This window comes from Nothobranchius furzeri, chromosome 4, assembly GCF_043380555.1.
Source record: "Nothobranchius furzeri strain GRZ-AD chromosome 4, NfurGRZ-RIMD1, whole genome shotgun sequence".
NCBI classification, from domain to species: domain Eukaryota; kingdom Metazoa; phylum Chordata; class Actinopteri; order Cyprinodontiformes; family Nothobranchiidae; genus Nothobranchius; species Nothobranchius furzeri.
Genome location: NC_091744.1, coordinates 66,353,252 through 66,380,428, shown reverse-complemented (window position 1 = coordinate 66,380,428; position 27,177 = coordinate 66,353,252). Strand labels below are relative to the sequence as shown.

Sequence of the window (27,177 nt, the reverse complement as noted above, 5' to 3'; positions counted from 1 at the left end):
GTATTTTTCAACCTTGGTCCGCAAGGCAGCGTGCCAATAGTCAGACACACCTGGATTAATCAGTTTGTCCAATGATGTAAGACAGGAAATAAAAGAGCTGTGCTTAATTCAGGAAATGGTGAAGTTGTGCACAAAGCTCAGAAAGCACAAGTTTGTTTAAAAAAAAAAAAGGCACAGCCCCACCAAAAATATTTTTCACCAGCCGCCACTGCTTACAAGTAATGCAGCCATCACTTCCCTGCAGTATTTCAATTCTCCACAAGAGAGCAGAGGACATAAATGAGATGTGATACAGCATGTTTTTGAGAAAAGCACCATTGCTGTTTAAAGAGGCAAATGGCTTAGAAACTTTCAAATATTACAATGCACGTTGTTACAGGATTAAAATGTGAACACAATCAGACATCTATCTGAGAAATTAAACAGTTCTTTGAAACTTGACTGCATTTTTGCAGACTGAGATGCTGCAACCACCAGCTAAGTACTGCTTCCAGGCTAACTGTCACATTTCATCACACCTGAAACCTTGTGACTGTTGCAGATAAGTGAGTACACACCTAGTGGAAACTTCTCTGATGATATAGCTCTGCAGGTGACTGAACACTATGCACAGGTAAAACCCCAGCCCAGTTACTAATCACTGCTTTAATCCTAAAATGCATGTTTTGTTTGAGATACTGCCTGCATGAATTTATGAGTTATTAATGCTCTCATACTCATATTTGTGTGTATAAATAAATACAAATACATTTTACTTATAGCAATGATAAAAACTGAGAGGCAGCACAGGCCAATGAGCAAGAGTGTCCAACACCTTTCATTTTTTCATACTTTTTCCTTGAGTGTTTTTTTGTTTTATATATTAAGTACCAATATTATCTGAAAATAAATCACAGCCAACAAATTGTAGTTTATCCAATAAAGATTATTTCAAGAGAACAAACAAATAAAAATAATAGAAGTTTGTGCCTAAACTGTTTTATTGTATTTGGGTCAGAGGTGGAAAGTTATAGTTCTTGTGTTTATTCTAGAAAGAAAGTAACGATATGGATGATGAATCCCTGAGAAAGATATTGGCAAAACTCTGCAAAGTGGAAAAAATAAATAATAATAAACTAAATGTTCACTCAAACTATTCAACGTAGCTGCTTGTTATCTTTTAAACCTAAAACCCTGGATCTTCAGACAGCTTGGTACTCATGTCTGCATGTGTCCCACGTAAAGAGGCTCAGCTTGGATTCCACGTCTGAACAGTAAGAGGAAAACACACATACATCATAACAAAGAAAACAGTGTCTGTAAAGTAGGTTAGCTCTCAGTGTTTAATGTACCTCAGGAGCTTGCACCGAAAATCCTGTAGTCGAGGAAATGCTCTTTCCACGCTGGAGGTCTGCCTCTCATCGCTCTACAGTCGCTCTGCAGCAGCACTTGCTCTCGGCCTGTGATTTCTGTGTGTGTGTGTGTGTGTGTGTAATCAAGTAAATAATAAGGCTATAATGCCACATTGTTTTTTTTTTACATAGGCTTTAAAATGTCTTTTTAAGCTTTTACCAGAGACGTGGGGCCAGATTGGAGGCATCTACATATTCCCCCCATAAGTTGACCCCCCACCCCGTGACCAGCTTCTTCTGTTCCTCTGTTCCTGTCAAGTGATTTTAAAAAACACACACATACAACAAAGTATTTTCAGATTTGTTAAGAAACTAAACTTCAGATTCATCATACCACTTCTATGTATCATAGCAGACTTTTCCTGGTAGGGCCTTTATTCAGACAAACACAAGAGACATAAAAACTCGTCCACATCATTAAAATCAGTTAGTCCCAGCCTTTCCCACCAGATTTTTAGCTTTGCCTGAAAATGAGCTGGGACAACCCTCCAGATGTGAAATACTTGGAAGGATGTAAAAAAAAAACTTGCCACTCTAGTGATCTATTTGCAGATAATTTTGTATACAAAATATGTTATGGCAAAAACCTATTTCTAAGATATACTGCTTTCTTTATTTGTTCTTGAAGAGCAAGTCGCCCCCAAATCAACATTTTTTTGCTGATAAATTATATAAATGAGTCAATAATTTGGCGCTTTAGTGTATCTTAAGATTTAAATAATCTGCCTATAACTGTCAGTGTTGCGCCCTCTTCAGGTAAAAACTTTGCACTGCGTTTGAAAATAAATCTGCCATTGCTATTGACTAAGAGGTACATTACGACGTTCACTGGTACATTATGATTTCACAAAGTTGTGTGTGTGTGTGTGTGTGTGTGTAAAGCCTAGGACACACCAAAGGCAGACGCTTCGTCATTTTAAATAGAAGTCATTATAGTTAAAGAGGGACTGCACACCATCAGAAAATGTAACTCCACCTCTAGTCAAGATTTGAAAAATGCCATGAAAGTGGGCGCTGCCAGGAGGCACAGAGTGGCATGGCCAAGTGTGGGGAATTTCCATCCTGGGAGGGAGGGGGAGTGGGAGGAGACTGTACCGATGACGTGAAATTGTTCCAGCCACAATCACAAGTTTCAAATGCAGTAGCTACTGTTCTGCCACAGGGGGCAGCACAAAGACGTTTTTAGACCTAGATTCTAGATTTAATCAAATTGACACAAATATGTCAAAAATGCACAGAAACAGAAAGATTGCATTTGTAAAGACCCAATTATTCAGTTAATTAGCAAAAAAGGTTATTTTGGAGTCTCTTTGATGAGAGTGGACACACGGGGAGCACCGCACAGCGTCCCAGAAGCGCTGCAGCTGTTTACGAAGCTGTGGAGTACTTTATAACCGACATTACAACGTGGAACAGCTTTATAGCACAAAGTCAACTGCCAACACGAACCTAGCCACAGTTTTGATAACTTTAAAGTACTATTGATCTTAAAATATTCTAATATATAACGTACTTACCCATTTTTAATGAGTGGAGTCTCACAAAACACGATGGCAAGTCTGATCACATATAAACAATAGTCACTTCCTGCTTTCTGTCCTCAAATCCCGCGTGATGTTGTGACTGTCGAACAACTTTTCAAGAAGCCCTCAGAGGTGCGTTGCGTCCTGTGTGACCACTTGACTTCTCAAAATCTCGGGTGCTATGCGGTCCAGTGCGTCCGCCTCCGGTGTGCCCAAGGCCTAAGATTCTGGCAGGGGGTAACTTGCTCTTTAATGAGGATTAAAACGATTGTGTTCACTGCCACCAGCTGGTCTCACTAAAAATATTTTATTTTGTGTTCAAGAAGGACAAAAGACACAAATTACAACACACACAACTGGTCACAGTCACAACACAATTTTAAATGTCCTGACCCTTGAAGACAAGGGGCCACAACGTAATAGCGAGCCCAGTTGTGTGTGGGTCCCGGCTGGTCCAGGTACCATGGGGTGGCCAGAATCACCCTGAGTTCTGCTTTAGTTAGTCTGCGTACTTCACACAGGTAACAGCCGTGTTTCCAGACCTCCACCACTGAGGAAGTCCTGAGCTGAAACACAAAGCTAAGCAACATTAGACTAATGCAAACTGGTCAGCTGGTTATTAAATTGCTGAAATCCATAATCATAGTCCTCCATATCCTTCTGTGAATATTCACTAATGCAAAAAAGTTGCTTTTGATTCTAGAATTAATTTGTTGCTGTGTACTTACTCGTTCACGGTAGTCAAAAACATCCTGCCACACAATGGACGTCTTGTTGAGAGCTGATGTGATGTTTACAATTCTGTCAAAAAGGTGTGTTGGAGTGTGTCAACATGCCATTAAATGTATTTTCCCAACATCTTTAAACATGCATGATACCACATAACATACCTCTCCATGTAGAATGCATCCAGTTTGGGTAAGTCCACACCAAATCCCACCTTCTGCATAAAGGCTCGAATGTGAGGATTTGATTTCCTACAGAAACAAACAGTGAAAAATGTTGAACTTTATGTAGTTTGAATATTCTAAATGCATGCAAACATTATAAAATATTTACTAACCTACCAGCAAGAAAAGTCCACCTCATCTCATCCTAGATGAATATAGGAGTCAGGAAACACAGATGCCACTTCCTTAAACAGTGATGCCATGAACTGGTAGGTGGAGGGCAATGCTGGATTAACGGGTCCAAAGGTGCCTGATGGATGCCTCTTTTGTAGCAGGGAGTCAACGTCAGACTGCCCTGGCCATTATATGGAAATCAGTGTTATAATAGAATTTTAAATATTTTGTATATCTGTTGAACATTGAAGACTGAATTAACCAAAGCACACGCTGTACTGCAAATCAACAAATCTCCAGGCTTTCTAGGTCTTTCCAAGGATCTCTTAGGATTTTGGCTGATTTCGTTTAGCTCTAGACCATTTTCACAGAATACAAAAAAATACAGATCACCTAACCATTAAACCTGTTTGGATTCCGTTTTGAACATAATGTCATGTGTAATGTGATCAAATTCTTTCCTAAGTGTTGATTTGTAAACACTTTACGGTGTTATATATAACATGTAATAATGTCAAACCATAGCTTGAAATGTGCAAACATCGACTGAGTTCCACCAGTTTCCTTGTGTTTTCTGAGCTTACTTTGCTATTGTGGTCATCTTTAATTGGGTTGATGCCAAAAGGATATCTAATAACTAGAAAATTCCTGAAGAATTTTTAAAAAGGGACCTGCTCACTGGCAAAAGAGAGTGGCCGTGTGATTAATAAGTCATGATATTTGGGTCACGTTGGGGTGAACAACCTAAAATCATTTTATTTGGATTGTGTTGGGGTGATCACCCCAAAATCATGACATACACATGTCCCACGGCCGAACCAGTCGTTTTATGTGTCATTTGTTGGGGTGCACGCTCCTAATTAAGAGATAATTTCCTCTGGAGAAGAAGAGTAAGTCGCAGCACATAAAGTATGTGTGTTTGTACTGGTCTGGCAGATTGAGACATGCACACACTCAAAATGAAAACATTTTTGTGTTCTTTGCTAGTAATTTTGCCATGGTGAATCAGATCGCTTATAAAAGTTATAGCTACATTAAAGAGACAATGTGTAGTTTTTAACCATTAATTTCTGGAAATCTCCATCAAAATGTTGTTGAAAATGAATGAAATGATTCCCAGTTTGGCAGCTTCGTAACATATAACCATGAAAATTAGGTCTAAAATACATGGGAGTGGGTCTAAGCCTCTGGGAGGCTATTAGGACTATATTAGATGCCATGTTTCCTTCTACAGGAGCCCATGAGGACAAAATGCATTTACTGATTTGTAACAAACCATTAGAAAACTTTCATCATTCTTAAATGTTGTTTTACACATTTACCTCTTCACTTGTTTCCACTGATGAAACTGAGTCTGATGTGCTTTTCATTTTGCTGAAGTTTGCACTCCCCAGGGCTTTTTGACCCATTGGTAAGGTCTCACTCCAACACAAAAATACTGCCTGCTTCCAATGATTTAGGTATCTACTGCCCCCTATTCCCAGGAAAAATACACATGTCCGAACAACTCCCCAGGTACATAACCCTGCTGGCAGAGCAGCAGGTCCCCTAATTACTGAAAGAAAATCTACCCAGTGGTTAACGATATTTGCTAAAACCACAGACAAGAAACACGCAAAAAGGAAGAAATGTTTAAAAGGTTTGTACCCTATAACAAGTACCTAGATTCTAAAGTTTTACTGCACAAATGACATCTGGTCAACAGCTTAACTGGTGGAGGCTTATCCACACAAACCTACTTCTCACTGTGTCTTGTAATTTTACCTCTTCCCCAAAAATTTGTGTGTCCCGGTGAATCAAACTCCGGAAGGACCCTTATTCCCCGCATCCTGGCATATGAGATCACCCTCTTGACATCTGACTGAGTGTAGACGTGACTCACTGGATGGAAAGCCCCCTGAATCACAGCCAGATGGCTACGGCTAGGCTGGAGGATGCTTTCCAGCACTCACGGGGAGTATAGCAACAAAATGCCATCTCCAGGCACTTTGCAGAAAATCAACAGCCCTCTTTCATTCCCATACCTTATTGGAAAGGTTTGGAAATGTTCGACTCTGGTAAGGAAAGGAGGGGTCATCCACAATGTGCCAGTGAAACACGTTAAACTTACTGTAGGCCATTGCATCCTGTCAACAAAGAAACATGATGATGAAATCAGAAGTAAAACAAGCCAAACAAAAGCCATGATTTGAGATTGTGCTATCAGACCATTACCAGAGTTTTTAAAATGACTGGCACGGGTAAATAGTGACGTGAAGTGTCCAGTAAAAGTCCTCTGTACTGAAACTGAGTGGAATCTTCAATGTCTGTTCTGTTAACAAAGTGCTGAATAAAAGAGACATACATTCTCATGAAAATGTGTGTTGAATATGTGATCATTGTACAGACCTTGTGAGAATAAAGTATATATATATATATATATATATATATATATATATATATATATATATATATATATATATATATATATGGAGAGAGAGAGAGAGAGAGACTCACTGTGCCAAAGTCATCCTGATATACCAACTGACTAAAGGTTTCCAGACCTATGCTTACAAATAAACACACAATCAACATTCTTATTCGAGTAAAAATGAAACACACACCCCATAATGAATATATCTTATTTAATATTATTAGAATTAGCAATGATTACCTCTCAGAACACCCCACACACTTTCAGCATTTACAGAAGCATGTCCAGCAGAGACACTCAGATTGTCTACAACACAAAAGAGAAGGCATATATTTATTTACAGTATAGCACCTTTATATTAAAATGTAAAAAACCTAAAAAAAAAACTAAAATTAGGGTTTAAAAATAAAGAATATATAGCACACTAGAGTGCTCAAGGAAAAACTACCTTGATCAGAAAACTAAGGGGTCTAGATGGAGTGTGATGGGTTAAATGTTTTAGTGGTATATGGGAAGAACTGAATTTTTTACAGGAAGCCAAAGATGGCAACAGGAGTGAAATGAGAGCAAAACAGGCTTATGAATATGAGAAAGGGAGTTTTAGGTTAAACAAAACATTTTTGGAGCTTTTTTCTATGTTATATTTCTAGTTCCTCATGAATAATACCCCCAACCCATTTTTGGCTGCACTCATGCATTTCGCAAGAATTTGGTCTAGTTCACTAGGCTACAATTTTTCAGATTCTGAGCTGAATTCTGCAAACACAAGGATGGAAACTAAGTGTGTCATCAGGCACTGCTCCTCCCCCTGAAGCTAGTCTCAGACCTGGAACCAGCCTCCGCTGGAGGTAGGACACTAATGCCCACTTTCTCCAAGATGCGGGCATAGAGCGGCTGATTTCATGCTGTAGATGAGAATGTGACCTTCATGTCACAGACTGCTTTAAGTCTCCACGGGTACCAGAGTGGATATTCTGACAAATTATTTCTGCACTGGGAACAAAACACCATCGTAAGAACCATGCATTCTATCCACAAAGATGCACATAATGGACAGCGCTATGTGTCTTCAGCCACTAATGTTTTGTAACAGACTTGGCAGCCCAATGGTAGAGTAACTGGGTGGCATGTTGTTTTGTACCAGTTTAACTCTCAGTCTCAGCAGTAATGCTTTTTCTTCTTTGTTTAGCTACACTTTCCAGTATGATGTTTTCAACCCTTTATTGGTAAACAGTTTAAAACATAAGGACTAATCATTTTCTTTTTTTTTTACTTTCTTTGGTTATTTTGCCAGTGTGAGTCCATGTGATGTGAGCAGAGTAAATTAAAATGATGCTTGGAAAAGACCAAATTCAATTATTGTTATAGGTGTGTTTTATCGGAGCAGGTGTGGGCGGAGCTTCACGATAACGGACTGTTTCATATCCAAGTATAATTTCAGGCTGACAAAAATAACTCATTTTTAAGATAAACAAATCTCAATAGTGCCAAAGGTAATAATTTATCACATGTTGTGCCTATTTTGCTTTCAAAGATCTAAAATAGCAAGTTGTTTATCACATATAACCCTTATATTTCACGGAAAATGATTTTGAGCAAGTAGAAAGTTGCATAACATCCTGTTACTTCCCAAAAATAAACTCTGATTTCCGTGTGTTTATGCTTACATCTCTCAGATGAATCCTCTTGAGGGTAACCCTCACAGTCCTGATGGTCAACGCTGATTTCAACAGTAAACAGCTCACCGTCACCAAATCCCAGTTTATTAACTCCTGCTGATCATGAGTGTAATTATTATAATTGTATAACAAATTACAGACATTTAACTGAGACTTTTGTACCTTAATGGGTCACAAACCAACTACGTTTTTTTGGCATTCCAAGCATGTACTGATGTGGCCTATTGTTAGTAGTTGTGTTGCTAGGACTGCTGTCTCTACAAAGCCCATTCATGCCCTTTAAGAGACAAAAAAGCCCTTTGTCAACATGTGGAAGCCTGTAATAAAGCCTTTGACTTTTTATAACACAAACACTATAAGGGATATTTAAAAAAATGACATTTTTGTATAATATATACAGTTGTCTACACGATTCAGTCAGAAAACAGAATTAATCATGTGATAATATCGCCTACCAGCAGTGTGGTCAGGGAATATGAGACGATGGTATCTTATGAATGCAGCATCCAGGACAGAGCAGCCCTCCTGTGCGGCTGATTGTCTTTGATAACCGAAATTTTAAAAGTGTGGGTTCAGCTGGTATCGCACCGAGGAGGTGATGAAAGTCTGTGATAATGGCCAAACCCCCTTCACTCCCTGTAGGCCCACCTGGAGGATGAGCATAAGGAGGAGATCTTTAATTATACAAGTGTGTTGTCCAGAATGTACTGAGCATGTGACTTTCATAGCTGCCTTTTCTCTGTCAAACTGAGTGCATCACCTGTTGCTAAGTGCTTATGAGCGCACGGGGTCACGTGACACGGTGTTGATTGATTCATTCTGCTTAAATACTACAAACATTACTACATGGACATGTAGACTGGTCACGTCTTCTGATACGGGTATTACTTGAACAACCTCAGTTTATAGGAAAACAGCTTAGGTTTGACCAATCAGCCGTTCCATACATTTCTAGTATATACTTTGTCATCTTAATTTCTATGTTGTGGCTATTCAAGCAGAATATTCCACTAATTTTGGCTGCAACAAAAACACAGATTTATGTAAATGAGAAGAACACGTCATCAGTATGAAATGTAAAAAGATTATGATTATTTTTGTCATTCTTTAGACATCCAGCCCTTTGTAACAAGCCAGTGTCTCCTGCATTTGGTCTTCAGAATTAATGACGCAAATATAACCAAATAAACTGCCTGCATCAACTTTCACTGTTTTTAATTTGATCAGAGTTCCCGAGATGAAGTTGTTCAAAAACCTAGTATCTTATCAAACAAACACACTGAAAGATCTGAAGTACCTCTTTGATTAATAATACTACTACTACTACTACTACTACTACCACTACCACTACCACTAATAATAATAATAATAATAATAATAATAATAATACATACGAGAAAGAATACCATATAATAGACTTTATTGATGCCACAGTGGGGATATTCACTTGTCACAGCAGCACCAACACTTAATATAGTATTAGATTTGCAGCAAACTTGGTTAGATATGTAAGATACACACTAGATGGCGATAACACGTTATTAGGCAACGCTAGGGCTTAGCCGTTTATGGGAAAGGGAAGGGGTGTGGGTATTTTTTAGAGATTTGATAATAAAGGTCAATTAGGACATTAGACGATCAATGTACATTTTAGCTGTTTGGACCTACTTTGAAATGTTTGTATGAAAACTTTGCCATATTTTTCTCCCTTTTCATCTGACGTAAGTCCGTCGTCAGTACGTGACGCTGCGTCTCTTTGTTGGCTTAGCAGCGGCGACGTTTTGTTGTTATTTTCGCTGCAGCCGAAAAACAGGCTCGGAAATTTTTCTTGTTCGTGTTGTTCCGCAACCTGCTACTCACACTTTAGACCTTTAGGTGTGCGAACAACAAGCTGGTAAACACCCCAGGAATGGACTCAGACGAGGGTTATAACTATGAATACGACGAAGAAGACGAATGCAGCGAGGACAGCGCCGAAGAGGAGCCCGAGGACGACACCCTGGACCTCGGTGAGGTTGAGTTGGTCGAACCCGTGGTGGCGGTCGGGGAACGAGACGAGAGCGGCGAGACTGGTGTAGGGGGCCACGGTCCTGGTGAAGAAGAGGAGGAAGACTACCGCTTCGAGGTTTTGACTGCTGAGCAGATCCTTCAGCATATGGTGGAGTGTATCAGGGAGGTCAACGAGGTCATCCAGGTAGGTATTTTGGTATGCCAGCGTTAGGAAAGACCGAGGTTCGGGATCGTATAGAAGGCCATGAACGTCAGTTGAACCGCTAGCCCAGTAAGAACAGTTTCATTGCTGAAAGGTGAACTAGATACGATTCATCATTATTTATGTATATTTCATATTGTGTGTGTTTTAAAATATCATTATGGTCATTGTTAAAAGTACTCAAGTATAAAAATTTCACGAGTTTATTCCAGGAAGTAGTCTAATCCCTGTTGAGAAGTTGCCAGCAACGTTTGCTAAGCTAACGTTAGCTTTTGCTAGCTAGCCACTAGCACCGTCCTCGAAAATCTAAAAGCTTTTGGTTGTAAAACGTGTCAACTATATGTTCGACTTCCAGCGAGTTCGCAATTTATCTGAACCTTCTTTTTTAATAAATACTCAACTGTTGAATTACCTGTAGCTATTTTAAGCATCAGGGTATGTTTGGTTATCGAGTTAAGCTAGTGACGATTATATCAACAAGCTATTGAATCATAATTCAAAAATAAAGACAGTCGGATCACATTGAGGGAATGTACTTTTGTTTAAACTGCGTATTATTCTATGACCCGGATGAAATCTCCGTTTTAGTATGTTAACTTGGGCCTCCATTTCCTCACTCACGTAGGTTCGCTTGGGTACAGAATAAAATGGAAAATAGTATTAATTGGATCACGTTTAGCTTTTTGAGGTTATTAAAGAGCAAGTCACCCCAAAATCAACTTTTTTTTTGCTGATAAACTACATAAATGCGTGTCTAATCGTGCTGCAGACACGTGTAGTCAATAATTTGGTACTTCAGTGCATCTAAGTTAAAATTTAAATATTCTGCCTAAAACTGTCAGTGTTGTGCCGTCGTCAGGTAAAAACTCTGCACTGCTTTTGAATTTAAATCTGCCACTGCTATTGGCTAAGGGGTATGCTATGATGTAAACTGGTCCTTATGATGTCACAATGTCATTGTGAGCCTGTGTGTGTGTTTGCGTCTCTGCCCTCTCGGTCTGCCAGGCAACAGCATTTGTTGCATTTTTCAAACATGAAGAGGGAGTTGAGTAAGAATCTGGCAGGGGTTGACTTGCTCTTTAAAGGACTAAAATTGAGAGGGGCCAGTTGAGGTGGCTCGGGCACCTGATTAGGAAGCTGCATGGACGCCTCCCTGGTGAGGTTTTTGGGGCACGCTCACCTAGGAGGAGACCTAAAAGAAGACCCAGGACACACTGGAGGGACTACGTTTCTCGACTGGCCTGGGAACGCCTTGGGATCCCCCTGGAGGAGCTGGCCCCAAGTGGCTGGGGAGAGGGAAGTCTGGGCCTCTGCTTGGGCTGCTGCCCCGCGACCCAACCCCGGATAAGCGAATGGGAATGGGTGGATGAAGGGCTAAAACGTTGCTTTAAAAAAATAAAGATGTACTACAGCTTACTAAGAAAAAACGTCAGTTCTGTGACTTGGAACCAAAGCTTTTTATAATTTTTTTTTTTTACAGCTGAAACAAGTCTCCTTTTCCTTTAAGAAAAATGTTTGTTGAGAAATAGATCACTCATGAAATAGTTATTTTTTGTGTGTAAAATAATAGTTTATTTATAATAAAAAATCAATTTGGATATACAGAAATTATTTTGATCCCATTTTACTTTGTGCATGGATGCAAATTACTAGCAGCAAATAACTTTTGAAACATGTTATTTTGTATTTTTGTTATACGCTAGTTTTATTATTTTTCTTAAAGATGTGGTTCACTGAAAAATCATTTTTAAAATAATTTCTGATTCTAATGCATCACCCAGAGTTTTTCATGTAGACTGAGCATTAAAATAGTCTCCTACACCTTTCTTCTGTGTTAGCTTCATGATAGAAAATAAACTGTTAAACTCTAGGATTTAAAAAGCCTGACAAATCTATGTCACATGGTCACTTAACTTTCATGGACTCACCCATCTTGACTCACAACGGGGAAGGCTGTTGTTGGTTTAGCTTCCAGGAAACGGCAGAGAGTTTCTTGGCTAGTTGAAGCTAATTGTTAGCATTAGCAACTCCACCACACTGCAGAAGCCCCTCCAGGTTTGTGTTATTTGTGGAGATAAAACATGTTGCAAAGTAAACAGTCAGTGGTAGTTACATTTCTGTTAGCCAATCAGGGGTAAGATGTCCAATTGTCAGGAAGCAAGATTCCAAATCCATCCGTCTGAAGCTTTCCTCTGATCTGGCAATCTTCTAGATCCTGAAACAGGTGCTCTGGGTCTTTTTGTACCCAGAGTATGACTTAAAAAAAGGCATTCATTCCCACTACAGACCACTGCACATGTATTGATTAAACAAGTGAACCACACCTTTAAAAAATTATTAAAACTAGGTGTGTTAACAAGTGAAAGAATAGAATGCTGTTTTTATTTTTTTGAGCTGAAGAGTTCTGGCTCTTTAAAATAACTGGCGTCGTCATTACTGATTTAGTTTGCCATCAAACTTGATTTTACCCAAAAGCATTGTGCATAAAGTACACCACATTCCTTTCTCTGTCACATCTTGCACACATCACTGGCAGGTGTTTTTTGACATAAATAGTTTGTGTTTATCTCTGTATGATGAAGATTCTACATCTAATCCTGGACTCTTGTGTGTTACGGGATATACTTTTTTATTTGTCCTGTTAGTCAGCACACAGTTTGGACTATTTCCTCCACAATGTTGCAGAAAAGAGAACAAACTCTAGTAACTCACAAAGCACTAGTCAACATAGTACAAAAGTTTTCTCTCTTGGTTGCTTATAACAATTAAAAACCAAATAAACAGATGTGGGAGTATTCTTCCAAGTCACACTGGTCGAAAAATAAAAAAAAGTCTCAAAATGTGACTCCAACTCTAAATCTCTGATAGAGATTAGACCAATAAAAACAGTCTTGTGAATATCAGCTTGACTTCATGTGCTCAGTAAGGTTTGATGTGCTGTGTAAAATTGTGTCAGCTGGGGTAAACAAAAGTTGTGAATTGTTATTTAATCAATCGTTATTTTAACTTTTGACTTCTGGTTTTTCTTTTATACGAACTTGACAGTCTCACTTGAGAGATTCAAATGTCATGCTAATGCTTGGTGATTTTACCATATTTGTTCGGGTTATAGTATTACTGAGTTGTAAAAAAAAATGTATTTGTTTAGAAAAATAATGTGTTAATTGGAAAACGATGCAATGAACTTGGTTATATTTATTTCATCACACAGAAAGTTAATAAAACAGTTGAACATAATCCACCCAATATCCTTAGATTAATCTCTAAGCAATTTCTACTAGTGAAGGTTTTATGAATTGTTCAGCTGTTGCTGCCTCTAGATACATTGGATTCAGTGAAACAACCGTTGTTTTTGTTAACAGTTACATGGAGACAATTCCCATAGCTAATCCTATGCAAGCTGAGAACAACACCAAGTGTTTTCCTTAAACAGTGGAGCCCTAGTGCCGGATCATAATTCATTCTCGCTTGTGTTGCATCAGTTTACTAATGTCAGGATCTGTCTTTCTCTGTTGTTATTCTCGGTGGCAACACAGATGTGTTTATGCTACACGTTACTGCAGCTGCCGTGCATTTAAATAGGCATGTATTTTCAAACACAGTGACATTACATTCTAATTTAGTGACATCTTTTTAAAAACTGGGGGTTAATATGGATTTTAACAAGACAAAATCCTTCTCACATTTAAAGCTATCCATAACCTTTCCCCCCATACCTGTCTGACCTCATTCACATTATCTCTCCCATCCGTTCCCTCAGATCATCATCCTCTATCACACTCTGTCCCACCTTTCCATCTCAGCTATATGGGGAGCAGAGCTTTCAGCAGCTCTGCTCCCCGTCTCTGGAATTCTCCCCCTCAAGCCATCTTTAACTCTGACTCACTCTCCTCCTTTAAATCTAGACTCAAAACCCACCAGTTTCAGACTGCATACTGCTAGTGTCACCTTTTCCATCTTCATTGATATTATCTAGTTTGTATTTTTAGGCTTCTGTGTGTGATTTTAACTGTTTTTAACTTGGTATCTTTGTTGTTATTTTATTGCTGTGAAGTATCCTTGTGTCCCTTGAAATGCGCTGTTAAATAAAATGCATTATTATTATTAAAATCCATAGATGAACTATGATTGGTTTGTAAGATCTTAAATGGATTCAGGTAAATGATGTGACTACTTTTTTCCCTGATTTGCAAAAATTGTTGAGGGCATCTGTGTTCTTTTACTATTGTGGCTTTAAAAGTCCCAAAATATAAAGTTTAATACAGTTGTCCAAAAGTAACATCAAGACACTTAATTTTTTTCTTATTTTTTGGTATTCATATATCTGGTATTTTATGAGGTTGAGCTTGTGATTGGTGTGGTTCATACTGGTAAACCTGAAATGCAAATCAAACCAGAAATCTGAGACAAGATCTATTCTGCAGGATGAACCAAATGCTGCTGGAAATTAGAAATAGTCTGTTAGATTTTATAATTATATGTATACTTAATAAAATAGTATTTTATTGACTGATACAAAGCTTAAGTTTTGTTTTCCATGATGATTTTTAGTTTGTTGTAGGTTTTTATGGTGAACACAATGAAAGTCAGCGACAGTTTATTTACAAAAATGTATTTTTCAGCCTTTATATCAATCATGCCTTGTTTCTTTTGTTCTTTTTAAGAATCCTGCAACAATAACACGCATCCTTCTTAGCCACTTCAACTGGGATAAAGAAAAGCTTATGGAAAGGTAGGAATCTCAGAATGACAAAAGTTCTTTTCCATTTGAACTTAAAACTTACCAACTATCAAACTGCAGCTGAGAAGTGTCTGGAAGCTCTTAACACAATTTGTTGCTTGTTTGTTTTTATTTAGATATTTTGATGGTAATTTGGACAAGCTTTTCTCTGAGTGTCACGTCATCAACCCCAGTAAGAAGCTTCAAAGGCGTCCTCCAATCAATACTAGATCATCTGCACAGGACATGCCATGTCAGATCTGCTACCTGAATTTCCCCAACTCGGTAAGTGACATAAACCAAGTGGAGAGTTACGTTGAAATTTACTACGTATAAAAGGAGTTCCTAGTTGATTGAGGTTATATTTTAACTTTAATGTTGATAAAAGGGACTATTGGATTTTACATTTACCTACGTGATCTTCAAGGCTATTTTAAAAAGTAGGCACGGTTTCTGAAATGCAACACACTCAGTTTGTAATTTATTAAATTACAGACAATTTTTTTATTACCGTAAATCCTCTAATACAGGCCGGTATTCAATTAAAGGCCGGGTCTCCAATTTTGGCTGGTGTCGGAGTCAGCGGAGGTGCATAATGGCCGGTCTCCTATTGTGGCCGTGTGGAATGTGGTAACAAGCAAGTACGGGGGGCGGTTGTGTCATCGTCTCATTTTTGATTTGCCAGTGACAGACCGCGAGGGTAACGTTAACCGTGCGGAGACGAAGAGGAGGCGAAAATTTGATATCAAGTTCAAAGAGAACGTGCCGTTTATGCTGCAGAACACTCTGGGGAGCAGTAGCAGGGGTTGTATGAACTAGTCGACTTCACTATAGTGACTTTTTATGCCTGTCGTTGACTAGTCGCTGTCACGTGATAATGACCGGCAAGATGCAGCCCTCGGAAAAGACAGCAGCCTGCTGTCAGCAGGTGACAAGCTCCTGCGCTCGGGGGGGCAACGCGCTGTGCCAGTGCGTCGGTACTGACGCGATCGTTCATGTCGGTTCATTTCCTTTAATGTTTTCTGTCTTTTATTTGCGCCTGATGTGTATCGCTGCTGTGGAGCGGGTCACATCACCTTGTCCTCCGACGCACTGATCACTGATGCGGCCGCCAAGCAGGGAGCGCTCCGCTGTTTTTGCGGTCGGATCTGCCTCCTGAGCACGGCCACAGTAACAATCAGGTGTTGCCAAATTATTTAACACGCGATCGTTCATGTCTGTTCATTTCCTTTGATGTTTTCTGTCTTTTATTTGCGCCTGATGTGTTTCGCTGCTGTGGAGCGGGTCACATCACCTTGTCCTCCGACGCACTGATCACTGATGCGGCCGCCAAGCAGGGAGCACTCCGCTGTTTTTGCGGTCGGATCTGCCTCCTGAGCACGGCCACAGTAACAATCAGGTGTTGCCAAATTATTTAACACGAGATCGTTCATTTCCTTCAGTGCGTCGGAGGACAAGGTGATGTGCCCGCTCCACAGCAGCGAAACACATCAGGCGCAAATAAAAGACAGAAAACATTAAAGGAAATGAACCGACATGAACGATCGCGTCAGTACCGACGCACTGGCACAGCGCGTTGCCCCCCTGAGCGCAGGAGCTTGTCACCTGCTGACAGCAGGCTGCTGTCTTTTCCGAGGGCTGCATCTTGCCGGTCATTATCACGTGACAGCGACTAGTCAACGACAGGCATAAAAAGTCACTATAGTGAAGTCGACTAGTTCATACAACCCCTGCTACTGCTCCCCAGAGTGTTATTTGCGCCTGATGTGTTTCGCTGCTGGAGCGGGGCACACCTTGTCCTCCGACGCACTGATCACTGCGGCCGGCAAGCAGCGAGCACTCCGCTGTTTTTGCGGTCGGTAGATCTTTTCGAACTGCTGTTCAAAGGTAACTCATAAGGTGAATATATATGAACCCAGGTAGCAGTTTCTCTTTAGGACTGAGAGGAGATGCAGGAAGATAATAAACAGACAGGACAGAAAAATAGTCAAATAAAAACAAGTTAGTTTTTGTACCTGGTGGTTGCAACAAACAGACACCATTGAAGGTAATCAGAAGTGAGGAACAGAAAATGAAATAATTATTTTAATGTTTAGAGCAGCAGGAACTCTGAGAGGCTGCAGGCGCATCAGTGAGTTTGCGGCCGCTGCGCAGGGGGAGGGGAGAGAGGGCTGAAGCAGAAACTACCGTTGTTAAAAGAAATGTGTTTAACTTTGAAAATGTGGGCGCAATATTAATTGTCAAAAACTCCAGCGAACCATTAGTTAATTTAGCTCAAATAGAAATAGAGGCCTGCCTCTAATACTGGCCCCCTTCCAATAAAGGCCTGGAGCTTGATGGGCTTGAGTCAAATACAGGCCCGGGCCTGTATTAGAGGATTTACGGTATTTTGTTTAGAAATGTAAACAATTTTAGAATTTTCCTCAAAAATACTTTAGATGCATGTTGACCATGATTTTATTTAACTGATTCTTTTGATGAGATTTAGTTAACCGTTTCATTACCTAATGATACTAATTGACTTTTGCAAGATAAATCAATGTCCATTTACGTAAAATTTACTCCAACAATTCTTAAAAAATATTCTGAACTGGAAATTTAAATGAGCTAATCTTCCTTTCTTTTCCTTACCTTTCATTATCTTATTCATTTTTGCAAAGCAAAGAAAAACTCATTCAAAACAAAGGCAGATATTTGCATTTGACTGTAGAAAATCTCCCCATCTAAAGTTTCACTTCCAGAGGTAAGGATTTTCTGTACTGATTCTAGTAGCTGCTTCAAATAACACTGTGGATTTGCTGCCACGGTGTGTCTTTTGAGTGTTCCACCAAACTTTATAATAATATTACTACAATGGAAGCGTTTTGAATAAAGATCACGCTTTCCTGCAACAGAGGGTGATGTCATGATGTCATGAGCCCCAGCTGACATCACTGCTTAAAATGCAAGAAAACATGGGGAGTAACTTTCACATTTGTAAACAGTATCAGCTGAGATGGCAAACTGGAGTGATGTAGAAATCCGGTAGCTTATGGCCGCTAGAGCTGAAGCTCAGATCGCAAGACAGTTCACAGGGAATGTGAAAGAAAACCTTTGGGAACGGCTCTTTGAGGTAAACGACTCAAACAGCTCCTTTCAAAAGACCATTAGTCCCATCACTAGGCTTCAGTTGGAAACCAGTTCCATCCAAGATAAAAGCATGTCCATAGCAGCTCAGAGACCACATGCACCCCCTTTCTACCAACATCGCTTTATTTTTTGTGACAAATGCATGATCGTTACTGCCACAGGCTGACCCCTCCCTGATGCCACCTCAGCTTGGCGGCAAAGTGGCACCATTGTCTTTTGAAATAGGTTACTGTTAAACTGAGAAAGTGTTTCATCAGTTTGTTTGATGTTCTTGTGGAACTTTGTGTTTTGTTTTGTAGCTTAACCAGCATATTTCTTCTGTTAGCTCTAGGGGGTCAAGAGCAATGCCCAACACAGAGACAACCTTGTTAATTATGTTTTTGGTTCAGTTATTCGAGTCATTGGTTCTGTTGCTGCTGACAATAATAGGCTACAAAGAAAAATCAACAGCACTTTTCACTACAGCTCTATTGAAGCTGTACTGTATCTTGGTGAAAAAGTCAGTGTTGCGTTTCCAGTACAGTCTGTTCTCCAGCTGAGTTCTCTGCAGCTTATATCCACCATCACCACCTTGCCTGGAATGGAGGTAGTTTTTGGCCTATTTCTACTCCCTGTAATGTCTTCAGTCTCTTGTCTTCACATTCAGGACTGGGTATTGTTGCCACATCATGCCACAAAGCAGTCTACCAAATATTTACTATAATAAGTAATGTTTATCAATCTCTGGAGAAAAGAAAGCACCTCCTCTCTAAGAACTTGTCAACAAAGTGCAGCCTACTCTGTCCAGATAGGAGTCGTCCCATTGAAGAAGGTGGCTAAGGGCTTCTAAAGGTACTAACTCATATGAGAAGACAAGGCTTAAGTTGCTCTGTAGTCTGTGGTGGTCCTTGAGGCAGATCTGAACTGGAAGCAAACCCAGTTTAGCACACTGTTGTTTGTCTTTGCAGGGTGTGACCTTGCCCTGCTTATCTGTAGCTGTATAAATTCCAGAAAAGTTGCTTGCACATTGTAGTCAGTGGTAGCTTTAGACATATGGTAGTCAGTGATGTGATTGTGTTGAAATCAAAGTCCTCATACACCAGCTGACTTGGATGGTCTGTTTTGTCTTCAGCACGACAAACCCAGTGTGTGTTTTTCTGAATTAGAAGCTGATTGCAAAACATGCTCATAAACGGAGAACTCCTGTTCCTCTGCAGTCTTGATAAATTTGACTGCAAATGCAGTTTCTCACAGTATTATCTACTCTGGTGACTATGCAATAGGAGGCATGTACCTATTGGCCTAGCTAAATCCAGGTGACAACCTTTTTTTGGGCTGGGCAGTGGGGCTGGGTAAAATATCGAAAATGTATCGTTATTGAAAGTTGTGACTCTAAAGCCTAATTTATACTTCTCTGTCTGCATCAGTACGGAGACGAGCAGCACCATTATGCGCCGGTGCAAAAGGGCTCACCGACGAGCGCGCAGAGGCTGACTGAGACATGCCCAACTTTTAACTATTCAACAAAAGGGACAGACTGCAAGCTTGTGATTGGTCAGGATGCTGCTTCCTGCGATCTCGTCAACAGCACAGCCATTACCCCGTCATAAAGTAAAACGATTTTTAGCGGCAGACATGGAACAGATTAAAGAATACCTCATAGAAAAAGTCTGAAAATATGAACGTTTATTCACCTGTGACTGAAGGAGTACACAAATCTGCAGCAAGCTTTTTATTTGTGGGCAGAAAAGATGAGAAATTTGGCTTTAGAGGTGGAGAGGAATGAGGTATAAATTTTTTCCGTGTTATGAAGTCTCTGAAATACATTAAAACAATATAAACACACCAGTAGATAGGTACACCGTTGTGGACTGGATACCTGACTAATGGTTGCAGGATACCTAAGAAAAGCGCTACGCCCTCTGTTGTCCTGGCAGAGAATTGTTTTGCAACACTCCCCAGGTGGCGCCGAAGTCTGAAAGTAAAATGTCTCTCTCAATTTGTTTGCCTCGCTTCCTCATGGAGCTGACAGAGAAGTATAAATTAGGCCGATAACCAAGATCCTTTTGCCCATGTCAGTAAATTTGATAATAAAAAATGAATAGATGTGTGTAGGTTGTCAATGTTCATGTCCCTTTATAAAGCTGTACCACCTGGAGTCCTATGACAACGGACTCAATAACACGTGACAGCCCCATCTAGTGAACAACTTTTGTTTTTGTGGATAAATGTAGTTATCGTCCATTTATCGTTTTCAATGTGATCTCCCCAATATTCTGTGATGTTAATTTTAGGCCATATCGCCCAGCCTAGTGATTCACTGAGCTTGAAGTAAGTTGAGCATTGACCCGTCACTGCTGGAAAGTCAAGAACTTTAGTGGATGCTACTTGTACTCTGGTTAGATGTGAAAAATAGTGTTGAGTCGCAAAGAGCTGGTGTGGACCTCCAATTGTCAACGAGGGAGAGACGGGCGACATGCTGGACAGGCCACCTGTCTTATCACAGGGTCACATGCAGACACGCCTAGGAACAATCTAAAGCCAACCTGGCAGGCATGCTAGATGGTGCTTACATACATGGATACAGTAACTGCTCAATTTTTATATGTATAAGTCAAAAAAACGATCTTCTGTTAAAGACCACTTTTATGTAGATCTCTGTGAAGACCTTTGTCTCATTTGGATGTGATTTTCTTTTTCTCATTGATGACTTGATGTTGAAGGTTTTAAGTGACCTGATGACCAGGTGTGTTTGTAATTTATTGATGTTTTTCTTGCAGTTCTTTACAGGCCTGGAATGTGGACACAAGTTCTGCATGCAGTGCTGGGGAGATTATTTGACCACCAAAATCATAGAGGAAGGAATGGGACAGGTACCAGCTTTTGTTTAAAAGACTAGGTAGTCTTCAAACCGCCAGGAGCAAGATTTGCATTCTTCATTTAGGTTTGGTGGTTCGTTGCCATAGTGACAGAGCAAGCCATCAAGGCAAATTGTTTGATAAATATGAGCTCTGTTGTTCACACAATTAGCACCAGTTGTCAGAATGATGATGTCATTGACTAACTCACTAATGGTTTCCACTCTGCGTTGTTTTCCCAGACTATTTCTTGCCCTGCTCATAGTTGTGACATTTTGGTTGATGACAACACAGTCATGTGAGTACTTTATGGAGTTTCTAGTTCTGCCAGTGGAAAAATAATGCAAAAAAAAAAAAAAAAATCAGGATAGATACTAGAGCTGAGGAAAATAATCAAATAATTGATGCATCGGGATGCGGCATCGTAGAAGAGTACGCCATAATCGATTATAGTGGAATGTAGTTTTGTTTTTTTAACAGCGGCACCAGCGCAGCATCCAAAGCTGTCAGAGTGAGCGTCCTCCACATTTACAAAGTATTGTTCCACCTTAATGTGGTACTGCAGGGCTGAGCGCTGGAGTTGTAACCAGACACCAAACCGGAACCGAATCAGCCCGACCGGTTCTGTTGGATTTGGGCCGTGAATTATGTTAATTGAGCGGGTTGTCACGCGGCGCGCTCCGCTCGCTTGCACAGCAACTGAGAGAAAGAGAGAGAGGGACACTGTCTGCTCACACTAGAGAGAGGATCGGAGGACGCTCCTCCAAACACGCATTATTATTTTCATAATTTCATTATTATTTCTGCTCGAAGCGCTCCGTCAGACCGAGTGTTGTGATGCTGGGAGATCCGGTCTTGGGGAGGGGGCGGGGTCAATGACGGCAGCAGCGTAATCATCTGTCTCTTTTATTTAGGGACACGGAGAAGTTAAAAGGAGAGAGAAATAGAAGATGGAAGTTTTTATTCCACTTCATTCTTTTGTTTCATGATGATAAACTGATGTTAAATTCAGCTTAAAGAGAAGCTGGGAGGAAGCTTTGGTTCATTTTAGGTTACAGGAGGTCTTGTCTCCTGTCTGCTCCTCCAGAGACAGCATGGACATGAGGGTTACATGGTGAGGGTCCCACAGGACAGGTTAGTGGAAAAGTTTGTAGTTAGCTGGTTAGTGAAGGAGATCCATCAGCTGGGTAATTTAATCCTAATCCAGCCCACTGCCTTCTGCTGGTGTTATCAGACAGAAAAAAACACACATCTTAAATATTATTGGAAGTGTAGAATTTGTTTTGTGTTTTATTGTTTTCTGCATCAAACAGAACTTGATTCATTCTCCATCATTTCAGAAATGAACCACTGGGTTCAAATAAAATAACAAACTAAGTCAAACATTTCATTTGGTGTTATTTCTGACACCCTTCAACTGCGGCATAAATATTTGACTCTAGAGCTGCTCAGAGACATTAAACACTCATATATGAACCCATTATGTATTTTATTATTACATTATGTGTCCGGTAGGGTTTCAGTACTTTTTCAGATTTTGTGAGTTTTTGCAAATCGTGTTTTTCTCAGCCTGAGGCGTGGTGTTGAATGAGGAAACAGATGGTTTTACTTTGTTAAATCTTCTTAAATGTTTAAAATGTTTTGTCCTAACCTGTTGTGAATGGAGAGATTTTGAGGGATGGCAGGTTGTGTCAATTACGTTTTTGATTAAAAAAAAATCAATAAATACAAATTAAAAGCTATTATCTGACATCTTCTATTTATCGATGAAAACAAATTAATATGAAATAATCGTGATGCATCGGGATATTGAATTGAATCGTTGACCCAATTATCGTAATCGAATCGGGAGACAAGTGAAGATTCACACCTCTAATAGATACGTCTGCATAAACACTAAATACATTTTTTGTTTGTAGTTTATTTGTTAGGTAATGAACTGTTTTTATATTTTTTCATATATGTCTTTAGGTGACACCAGTTTCATATAACCTATGAATGATAATTCTGTATTTTCCAACAGGCGCCTCATAACAGACTCTAAAGTGAAGTTGAAGTACCAGCATTTAATCACGAATAGTTTTGTAGAGGTAAGTTTTGGGGATGTGAATTTGCAGCTTGAAGAGGAAATAGTTCTGTGTCTTAAATACACTAAAAATGTAGTTAGAACAATTTAACAATAAGAAATATATGTTTGTGCTTTATAATGACATTTATAGTGATCTTAAAATCATAATAAACAATGACTCACACTTGTATAGCACCTGTCAGGGGACTCTAAAGCACTTTATCATTAATCCACTCACACACACATTCACACACTGGTGGTGATGAGCTACAATGTCTTGCTCAAGGAGACAACAGCAGGATTCTCTGTCCGGAGCCGGGATCGAACCTGCAGCCTTCCGATTACTGGACAACCCGCCCAACTTCCTGAGCTGCTGCTGCCCTAAATTATTATACTTATAATGTGCTGTAAAATAAAGCAGGTTTAGTTACTGAAAAGATTTCTTATAAATGAGAAACACAAACTGCATTTGCTTCTAATTACAAGGCAGGTTTCTTCCTGTTTCCTGCTCTGTTTTATGATCACTGATGTTTATTGTGTGTCTTTTTTTCCAAAATTAGCTTTTTTGTTGTTATTGTTGACGTGTTTTCAAATGTTCACAAGCTGTTTTACAGATTGAGTTAAAAGCCTCACCAGCAGGGTTTCCAACACCAACTAAGTCTTACAGACAAAACAACAGTTGCTTTGTTTTAGTCGTCACATTCTTAGTCTGATCAAATAAACCTGAATTTAATTTAGCTGATGGTAGCCAGAGAAACTAGAAGGGGGAAGAGGAGGAATATTCATCAGGGATTCATTTGTGGTTTCATGAGAACAGTGGAGAGCAAATCCAGCGTGCTAGCAAGGTTTACACTCAAAAACAGTAGTCAACTGTAAAACGTTCCATTAAATATCAGTTTAAAACAAAAAGATGTTTTATTTTGGTTGAGTAAATGGTCACTGTCCAGAAGCCAAAGCTATTAACATCACTAACGCTGGTTCTACGGTGGGAAGAAGACAGTACCCTGGTGGTTCTTCTAACAAAACTAAATTATTCCTCAATGATGGAAAATAGATCCCCGTGTGTTTATAATAATGCTGTTTTTTTTTATATATTTGTGATTCCTTTAGCTTTTAAACTCCTGTGTGCCTCCATGTTTTAGGTGATTTAACTGGTTCTAAGTGTGTGTCATGCTACTTAACTCTGCATTAGTCTCAGGATGGTTAGCTTGTTTGTCCCGGCCCATGTAATCAGTACTCTCAAATCTCTGTTTTTAGTGCAATCGACTGTTAAAGTGGTGCCCTGCACCAGACTGCCATCATGTTGTCAAAGTCCAGTACCCAGATGCCAAGCCAGTGAGATGCAAGTGTGGCCGTCAGTTCTGGTAAAAGAAAAAAGTCTCTTAAAAAATAGCAAACAGTTTTATTAGATCAACCTCTTCATTGTGTTTTTAAACGTCGTGTGACTTTTGGGTTCTTTTGCTGCAGCTTCAACTGTGGAGAGAACTGGCATGATCCTGTGAAGTGTAAAGTATGTTAAAATAAAAATATAACCCTTCTATTTAAGTTTTACCTACATTAGTAACTATTGTAAAGAGGATTATTCCTTATGTGTTTTGTTCTTTTCAGTGGCTGAGAAAATGGATTAAGAAGTGTGACGATGACAGTGAAACTTCAAACTGGATTGCAGCAAATACCAAGGTAAGTAAACGATTAATAATTATTATAATTATAGTTGGTTTAAGCTTTATTGAGATGTTAATGAAGCCCTGTAAGCCCATAATTGACTACTGCTCATTTAATTCATCAGGAGTGTCCAAAATGCCATGTGACCATTGAGAAAGATGGCGGATGCAATCACATGGTTTGTCGGAACCAGAACTGTAAAGCCGAGTTCTGTTGGGTCTGTCTGGGCCCATGGGAACCTCACGGCTCCGCCTGGTAAGAAACCATGTCTTAATGCTTAGGTCAGTGTTGTGCCTGGCGCATGGCTTGGTTCTCCCTAAACAAGTAGAACGTAGTGGTTTTAATGGTCCGTAGCGTCTAAAGTAAGTTGGAACAGGCTACATCACCTTCTACCTGATCTCAACTCTTTTCATTCCTTTTAGGTACAACTGCAACCGTTATAATGAAGATGATGCTAAGGCTGCAAGGGATGCTCAAGAGGTAATTTTATACTTGATTATTTATGCAGTTTTATTTAGAAAGAGCAACCAGAAACATTTATAATGTGTATTTTGTTTTAGTCAAGATGGAGTTCTGGTTTGCAAAGCTAGCTGCCCTTTAAAGGTTTATTCATTCTGTTTCCCTGCTGAAGATGCTGTTTAGGAAGATTTTCTCTTGTCTCCATGAGTGAAAACTGTTTTTAAACCACAGCAAGCTTTGCTGCAGTGTGTGTTTGTGATCACAATAGAAGCAGAATGTGTGTGTCCTTGACTTAGTCTTCATGCTGTGTTGCAGCGCTCCAGGGCAGCCTTGCAGAGGTACCTGTTCTACTGCAATCGCTACATGAACCACATGCAGAGTCTGCGCTTCGAGCACAAGCTCTACGCTCAGGTGAAGCAGAAGATGGAGGAGATGCAGCAGCACAACATGTCTTGGATCGAGGTGCAGTTCCTGAAGAAGGCAGTGGATGTTCTGTGCCAGTGCCGCTCCACGCTCATGTTCACTTACGTCTTTGCCTTCTACCTCAAGAAGAACAACCAGTCCATTATTTTTGAGGTGAGGAAACAGGTGGCATGTTCATAAATACATAAAATTCCCTTCTGCTAAATTAGAAATGAGTCATTTTAATAGTATTCCTGTCAAATTGTAAAATTTTATTTTTGATTTCAAATGAAACCCTCTAGCGTTTACAGAATATCTTCAGGGAAAAACTGAATCTTTTTATTCGATTAAATCTTTAATACATAATTTTGTTGTCTTTGAATCTTCCTTCCGCCAGAACAACCAGGCAGACCTGGAAAATGCCACTGAGGTGTTGTCTGGCTACCTAGAGCGGGACATCTCCCAGGATTCCTTGCAGGACATAAAGCAGAAAGTTCAAGATAAGTACAGGTCAGTGGACGAGTTGTGATGCTGCTAGCTTTGAGTTTAAGGTTTCATGAACCTCGGAATAAAATCTTTCTTGTGTCTTTAGATACTGTGAGAGCAGGCGAAGAGTGCTGCTACAGCATGTACATGAAGGCTATGAGAAGGACCTGTGGGAGTACATTGAAGATTGAGGACACGTCCCAATGCAACGGACTATTGAGTACCTTGAAAAACTAGAGCGCTGATGCAATTAAACAGGGCAGCACGAGCCTTCTGTCGTCCCTTCTTTGGCAACCAACCACTTTTGCATCTTTTTTTTTTTGGATTTGTTTAACAGAAACCTTAAAATAAATTATATTTAAAGAAAGTGTAGAGTAATAAAAGAAAGTGTACTACAGTATTGTTAGGAACTGAGTGGAGTCTTGAGAAAGCGGGAAAAGTCCATCTTAAACTTCTGCATCCTTTTGGCCTGTATCGTAATACTCCCCTAAACTATCTTCTCTTATTTTTTTTTTATTATTATTATTATTTTGTTTGTGGACCTTTTTCTGTTTTGAGTTTGACTTTTTTTCTCATTAGTGTGAAAATGTTTTCAACAGCTTTAATTGTCCTGGCCACGTCTGCAATATTTGGTGAAATCCTGGCTCTGGGTGGCTGAATATTGATGGGCTGATTGTAAAGGGGCAAAGACATTTCAGGAGGGAAAAAGGAGAAAAAACAGACAAAGAAAAGAACAAATAGCAACTCTGTATTTTTCAATTTGTAAATAGTCCATATGCATGGAAGTTAAAGAGCAAGAGTGGCACGTGTTTGCATAATTTTGAAATATTTATTCTTTACTGATCTTGGGTGGAGAAAAAAAATGGTGTGCTTTTGCCTTGTAGGTTGAGTCTGTTTACTTGCTCCATAAAATGTTGGCAATAAGACATTCATCCTGTCACCCTCTGTCTCTTTATCTGAGTGAGGACTCTGATCTTCTCTGATGATCGGATGAGTAACTCAGAGAAGCACACAGTCAAGGCAGCGAGGTTGGTTATTTCACACACCGGCTCTGTTCCTTTACGCAGACGCTTTGCCGTTCCCTCAGTTGTTTTTAAAGATGTTTGACATTATTAATTATTTGCAAGAG

General features: G+C 39.7%; 2 protein-coding genes across 2 annotated transcripts; one reads left to right on the top strand and one right to left on the bottom strand.

Annotated features, from left to right (window-relative positions):
• Positions 1-203: 203 nt before the first annotated feature.
• On the bottom strand, positions 204-8,888 carry hexa (hexosaminidase A (alpha polypeptide)). The gene is given in 17 exon segments (XM_070550749.1): positions 204-1,208; positions 1,210-1,246; positions 1,332-1,439; positions 1,552-1,656; positions 3,320-3,480; positions 3,643-3,715; positions 3,805-3,891; positions 3,982-4,159; positions 5,743-5,875; positions 6,003-6,104; positions 6,193-6,303; positions 6,475-6,521; positions 6,632-6,697; positions 8,059-8,166; positions 8,526-8,603; positions 8,659-8,718; positions 8,831-8,888. Coding segments are annotated over 17 exon segments (1,539 nt in total). The 3' UTR covers positions 204-1,181.
• A 919-nt stretch (positions 8,889-9,807) lies between these two features.
• Positions 9,808-26,316, top strand: arih1 (ariadne ubiquitin-conjugating enzyme E2 binding protein homolog 1 (Drosophila)). The gene is made up of 14 exons (XM_015964406.3): positions 9,808-10,264; positions 14,947-15,014; positions 15,140-15,287; positions 20,891-20,983; positions 21,211-21,266; positions 22,992-23,058; positions 24,294-24,400; positions 24,504-24,546; positions 24,645-24,716; positions 24,826-24,956; positions 25,124-25,181; positions 25,476-25,736; positions 25,960-26,072; positions 26,155-26,316. The coding sequence occupies exons 1-14, from the start codon at positions 9,980-9,982 to the stop codon at positions 26,237-26,239; spliced, it is 1,587 nt and encodes a 528-aa protein (XP_015819892.1). The 5' UTR covers positions 9,808-9,979; the 3' UTR covers positions 26,240-26,316.
• Positions 26,317-27,177: the final 861 nt, after the last annotated feature.

What these genes read in the sequence shown, in the direction of transcription:
- arih1 (XM_015964406.3), top strand. Translation starts at nt 9,980, where the DNA reads ATGGACTCAGACGAGGGTTATAACTATGAATACGACGAAGAAGACGAA. An exon ending in GTTGATGACAACACAGTCAT is followed by an intron (nt 21,267 to 22,991) that starts GTGAGTACTTTA and finishes ATTTTCCAACAG; the next exon opens with GCGCCTCATAACAGACTCTA. An exon ending in ATGATCCTGTGAAGTGTAAA is followed by an intron (nt 24,547 to 24,644) that starts GTATGTTAAAAT and finishes TGTTCTTTTCAG; the next exon opens with TGGCTGAGAAAATGGATTAA.